Genomic DNA, 6,314 nt, shown 5'->3' on the forward strand with positions numbered 1-6,314 from the left:
TGAGCTCACACAAAAATTATGTCAAAATATTTCCCATTATTACAAACATGATATGTAAACAAATCGGGCATGAAATGTATTAAAATTGGTAAAATATATTTTGTAATGTGGAAGAAATAATTATTTCAATAAAAGAAATTGCGATTTCTATGCTCCCAAATGAACGATTTCTTTTAAGGCGTGTATAGTTATGAACAAAATATTAGGTTTATTAAATGTTTGTAGTATAAAAGTTTGTATAAAAGAGTAATAAGAGTAAAAAGTTGTAAGAAATTCAGACGATTTAAAAAAAAAAAGATTTATACACGGATAAATAATTTTTGAATATAAAAACTTATGCTTAAGTACAATGATACATTTATGAGTATTAAATAAAATATTTTTGTGAAAAAGTATTTTTTTCATATGGGTATACTGTATTTTTAAAAAATTAAATTTAGATTTATTATTTATTAATACACTAATAAGGACTAATAACAGGTACCGTAATTACATACCAATTTGGATTACATTATGTACACATAGTATGATTTTACATTGTTTACATAATTATATGAATTGCATACGGCACTTGATACATTAACTTTCGAATATTAGTTAACCGATCGCAAATCATATGGAAAAATGATAAGGAGTCACGGTGGATTATTAAATTGTGTTAGTAAAAGCATACGTTAAAAATACGTGTACGTTTATTGAAAGAGATAATATGCTATAGTAATATGCTATTATAGTTATGAGATCCGTTGCCAGTCATACCCATATAATAGAGCAAAAATTTTTATCTTAAAACATCATCATTATAGATTATATATCAAGTTATGTGTAAAATACTTAATCTAAATTATTCCTATAAAATATTAATACTACAATGTACAAAATACCTAATTAATTTCTATTTTCTGAATGGTTGACATTCGTATTTAATACGAATCAAAAAATTAAATTAACAAAATCCATTTAAATCTAATCGACGATAGTGTAATGACACTATTAAGAAATTGCTCTTAAAGAATACTAATATTAGGCATACTCGTCTTTTTGATAGTTTACCGATGAGAATGTTTTATATACAAGCCCAGCTCAAATTTATAATCACACATAGGTAAACTTAAGTTTTTCCGCCCCTTTCATATCAATTCTACATCAATTATTTTTTTTTTTTTTTTACTATACATTAGCAATACTAAAATAATTCTAAATTCATTATATTTATTTATATAAAGTTAACAATTGATTAGATCAATAAATTTATAGACAAGTAAACGAATTATTTATACGAAGTACTAATTTAAATAAAACAAAACAATTTATTAAATTGATTTGATATGAGTGGGTATTAGGAATTATCTTTTTTTTTTTAAAAATTATTTATAGTGCAAAAATTTTAAATACTGTCTCCTAGACGTGGCCCTATGTCGCCTATCCCTTGAGTCGGGCCCGACTATATATATATTATTTTAAATGAAGATAATCCGTTTTATATAGGTACCTACTGTTACGAGTTAACTAACGTATTTATCATGATCGGTTTACATAATAATATTGTAAAGAGAAAAAAAAATTAATGATTCCGTAATATTATTTTACATGTAAATATTTTTGTTTTTAAATGTACATCCAAATAGATTAAAATCAATCGATTCCCCTTACGACAGGACATACTATCATAGCGAATTCACCAAATTCGATTAATAATGTTCAAGTGCAATATCGACAGTTTGATGTAAGTTTTTTTCCGTTGGCACGAATGTTTCATAGTAATATAATAATATTTTGTAATATTACATTTGCAAAACTGAAGAAGTACACGGCAAACGCGCATTGTAACAATAGGTTAATACAATGATATTGGTGTATAATATACACTTACGGATTATAGACTTTTCTAAGAAAAATCAACTTGATCTAACGATAAACTATACTTAATAACTACATAATATGTTCGCTTTGTTTTCGCTATAATATAAAAACAATAAAATTATATATCAAGACACATTCGTACACGCGTATACACTGCAATAATCTGCACATTTCATATAGGTATTACGCGTGTAAGTGTGTATACCGGTAGATAATAATAATGATAATAATAATATGTGATTCGACATCGTCGGCGGTCCGTACGCAAAAACGAATCAAACTACATAAAACAATATATATTCATAATATAACTATTATAATTTATGCATATTACTTAATAGCGTATACCTGAGTACATGGTATTACTATCGTCCATACGGCGGCGACGGATTTTTATACCTATGAACGTGTATCATCATCAGCTCTTCTCGCACAATATATACTATATTGGTACGTACTATTTGCGGTGACATTGACGGTGAGTTGTGTACGTTCTAGTGTTTTCATAAAAGCACGATTTTTTTTTTCATGTATAATTATATATAATATCGAATTAATTTATTTTTCCTTAAAATCGTACACACACATATATATATATATATATATATATATATATATATATATATATATATGTATATATATGTATATATATGTATATATATATATAATACAATACACATAATAAACATTATCCTCGCATATACATAGGATGCGACTGTCGGCGACGATGACGCGAGTCAAATAAATATTACAGAATAATAATAGTAATAATAATAATAATAATAATAAGAAGAAGAATAATAATATAAACGTGTAACATATTATTTTAATGTACGTATAAATATACATTTGATGAAAAAAAAAAAATATATATATTGAATACAACAATTAATAATAAATTCCTGTGCGTACGCGTATAAATAATATATAATACGAGTGGTGGCGGCAATGGCAACGTCGTTAAAACCCGACCGACGAAGCTGTCGCCACGCGCGCAACACGACGATGAAAAAATATATATGATATAAACTTGAAAAGAAAAAAAATTTGTTTCAACGAACATTTCGTTACGTCCGACGGACTACCGTGTAAACGAAAAACACTAGTCCGATGTGATTACACGACTACAGGCGCAGACGTTACGGGGTTACAAACATAAATAATAATAAATCAACATGGATTACACATTTATACATAAATATATCGAAAATATATATAAATACATAATACACTTAAGAACGGGAGAAAAAAAACTACTTGGACAACAATTTCACATCGCATCGCATATACACATATATATGTCGGTATATATTTAAAATTGTATATAATCGTATATACACAAAAAAAAAAAAAGTCGTTTTATATTAATAATTGTTAACGCGTACACACTATGGTTTATGAATTATAAATCACTATCAATTATGAACTGTACACACACACGTTTAGTTTTAATTTTAAAAACGAATATTACGATGATTTTAAACATATAAGTACATTAGATATAGAATATATTAAGTTTATAGAAGGTACTCGAGAGATTACTTGAAATAATAATAAAAATAATAATAATAAAAATAATAATAATAATAAAACATAAAAACATAAAAATTATATATACTCTTTATAGTTTATACGTATTGTTGGGCACCGCGTGTTCAATACGACTGAAAACGTAAATAAAAAAATCAAAAATATCATAACTACCACCGCTTCTTGCTGCTGCTGCTGCTCTACTTTTTTATTTCTACTGCTGGCCCACCGACAACCACGTCGTTTTCACGCGAGCGGAGGATACTGGTGCTGGTGGTGATGCTGCAGCTGTTGATGGTGATGTCACAAGGGTGACGATGAGCCGGTGGCGGCTGCCGCGGCCGACGTGGACGACGAAGATGATTGCGGTCCACCGGAGGCTGCTGCTGCTGCGGCCGCGGCCGCGGCAGCCGCTGCGGCTGCATGGTACAGAGACGCCTGTTGGTGGTGCGGATGTGGGTGCCCATGGTGGTGTGGGTGGTGCGGGTGCGCATGTGGATGGTAGTAATCGTTATATCCAGCGGTGGTGCCGTATTGCGAAGCAGCAGCCATCTCATACATTTTCTCGGCGGCAGACGCAGCGGTCGCCGACGAGGCGGAGGCCGCGACGGCCGATGACGGTTTCTCAGCAGCCGAAGCGGTGACTGTAGGCGGCGGCGGCAACAGCCGCGTTATGGAAAACGGATGGTTGGACGCAGCGAACTCGGCTGCGGCTGCGGCCGCGGCGGCCGCTGCTGCAGAAGACTTAAGGTGTTGTTGCAGCTGAAGTTGCTGGTGATGGCTATGGTGCTGCTGTTGTTGTTGCTGGTGTTGCTGCTGCTGCTGCTGATGATTGTGGTGAGCGGCAGCCGCGGCCGCAGCGTAAATGTCCACCGGACTATGTTGTTGCTGATGATGTTGTTGTTGCTGATGATGGTGCTGCTGCTGCTGGTGCTGCTGTTGTTGGTGTTGGTGTTGCTGCAACAACGAACCAACTAACATGGACGACGACGAGTCGTCATCGCCACCGCCACCGTGCTGTTGTAAATGATGGTGCATGTGGTGCACGTGATCATGATCGCTGTCGTGATGATTTACGTTGTTATGGCTATTTTGGTGGTCATGAGTATGATGGTGATGCAACAACAAATGGTGTTTGTTATGCTGCTGCTGTTGTTGATGCTGTTGGTGCTGGTGATGCATACTACCGCCGAAACCCAAATCGACCGCCGCGGACGACGACATAAGCCCACCACTGGTAGCACCCAGTTTTTGATTATGGTGATGTTGCAGTTGCAGCAAGTGATGGTGGTGATCCGCAGCAGCGGCGAGTACCGACGACGACGACGCAGACGATGGCGGCACGGACGACGATGGTTTTTTGTCCAATACCATGTCCAAATGGTGTTGTTGATGGTGGTGGCCGCCACCAAGTTGATGTTGACCACCGAGCTGAAGTTGGCTACCACCGCCTCCACTGGACCCGTGTAACATGGGCGACGAACTCTTGGAATGATTGTGGCCGCCGTGATGTTGATGGTGGTGACCACCGCCTTCACCGTGTTGTCGGATAGACGCCGCGTCTTTTTTGTCGTCTTTGAAACGCTTTTGTCGCCGCAAGTAGCAACCGTTTTCGAACATGTTACCCGAGTCCGGATGCAAAGTCCAAAACGATCCCTTGCCCGGCTTGTCGGGCGTGCGAGGTACTTTAACGAAACAATCGTTAAACGATAACGAGTGTCGTATAGAGTTTTGCCACCGTTGTTGGTTTTGCCGGTAAAACGGAAACAGATCCATGATGAACTGGTAAATTTCGGAAAGTGTGAGCATTTTCACCGGCGAGTTTTGTATGGCCATCGTGATCAGCGATATGTACGAGTACGGCGGCTTGGCATGCGTGTAGTTGCGGCGGTACGTTTTGTCCGCGCGAACCCGTTGTAGCGCGGCCGCGTTGGCGGCACCAGTGGGATCACCACCAGCACCAGCGGCCGCAGCCGCGGCGGCCACGGCAGCGGCCGACGCATTCAGACCGTACATGGCCGCTGCCGCAGAATTCATGCCGTCGTACAGCTGCTGTTGCATGTTGGCCGCGGCGGAAGCGCTGCTGCCGAACACGAGCTGCTGTTGCTGCTGTTGTTGCTGCTGCTGTTGCTGTTGCTGCTGATGGTGCGACTGTGGTGGCGGCGAACACAGCGAAGGCATCGATGACACCATCGCCTTCACGGCCGGGAACGTGTGAACGTTACGCGCGTATACGTGAGCGTGCGGATGGTGCGTGTACGGAACCGTTCGGTAGAGGCAGATCGCGGCGCACTACTGCCGTCGTTTAACCGACCTAGCGAGAGTGAGGTGCCCCGCCGCCGCGGGCTCCGTTCACGGTCCCGGTCGGCGAACACACGCGGTGTTACGCACGCACAAGTGCGCGTCGGCGCGCGCATAACGCGTACATACGCACACACCCACCGTGCTCGTACGGTCGTACACGTTGGCGGTGGGGCGCGAAAGGAGGTGGACCCGGTTGACGGTCGTAAGCGTACTTGGTACGTGCGTGTGCGTTGGTGCGTATGTGCGCGCGCACCCGCTCACCGGCGCTAGTGTGTGTCGACGCGAGCGTGTGTGCCCGCGTGCTGACTTGCAGCTGCGGCGGTCACGGAGCTGCGTCCGTGCCGGCGGTGAGGTGGCGGTGGTGCCTCCGCGGCGATGTGTTGCGCGCGCGCCCGCTAGCATTGGATGACGTTGGACGCGCGTCCGCCCCGCTCGCGCCGTCGTGCCGCACTCCCCCGGCCATGGTCGTCGTGACGACGGCCAATCGGTACCGACCCGTCGGATTTCCCTCTTCCGCCCTACGCGATCAGAGCTTCTCGTCACCCCCTCCACCCTTTCATCCGCCACTACGTCCATCGCCCCCTTTTCGGACCGGGGGGTTTTTTTTCTTTCCCTCG

The 6,314-nt window shown here is 40.6% G+C and overlaps 1 protein-coding gene across 3 annotated transcripts; it reads right to left on the reverse strand.

Moving 5' to 3' along the window:
- Window positions 1-3,410: 3,410 nt before the first annotated feature.
- LOC112689000 (hepatocyte nuclear factor 3-beta-like) lies at window positions 3,411-5,861 on the reverse strand. 3 transcript variants are annotated; one of them, XM_025562483.1, is made up of 2 exons: window positions 3,817-5,861; window positions 3,411-3,729 (listed from the first exon to the last, which is right to left on the reverse strand). In XM_025562483.1, the coding sequence occupies exons 1-2, from the start codon at window positions 5,584-5,586 to the stop codon at window positions 3,697-3,699; spliced, it is 1,803 nt and encodes a 600-aa protein (XP_025418268.1). In that variant the 5' UTR covers window positions 5,587-5,861; the 3' UTR covers window positions 3,411-3,696. The 3 variants fall into 3 exon arrangements, with proteins under 3 accessions (XP_025418268.1, XP_025418269.1, XP_025418267.1); XM_025562484.1 differs by having other exon boundaries at window positions 3,411-3,721; window positions 3,809-5,860; XM_025562482.1 differs by having other exon boundaries at window positions 3,411-5,860.
- Between the last annotated feature and the right edge of the window lie 453 nt (window positions 5,862-6,314).

The sequence above is a fragment of the Sipha flava genome, unplaced genomic scaffold (genome assembly GCF_003268045.1).
Source record: "Sipha flava isolate LNK unplaced genomic scaffold, YSA_version1 41_pilon_pilon, whole genome shotgun sequence".
Taxonomy (NCBI): Eukaryota; Metazoa; Arthropoda; class Insecta; order Hemiptera; family Aphididae; genus Sipha; species Sipha flava.

Excerpts from the sequence above, each read along its gene's own strand:
- LOC112689000 (XM_025562482.1), bottom strand. The coding sequence starts at position 5,586 with ATGGTGTCATCGATGCCTTCGCTGTGTTCGCCGCCACCACAGTCGCAC.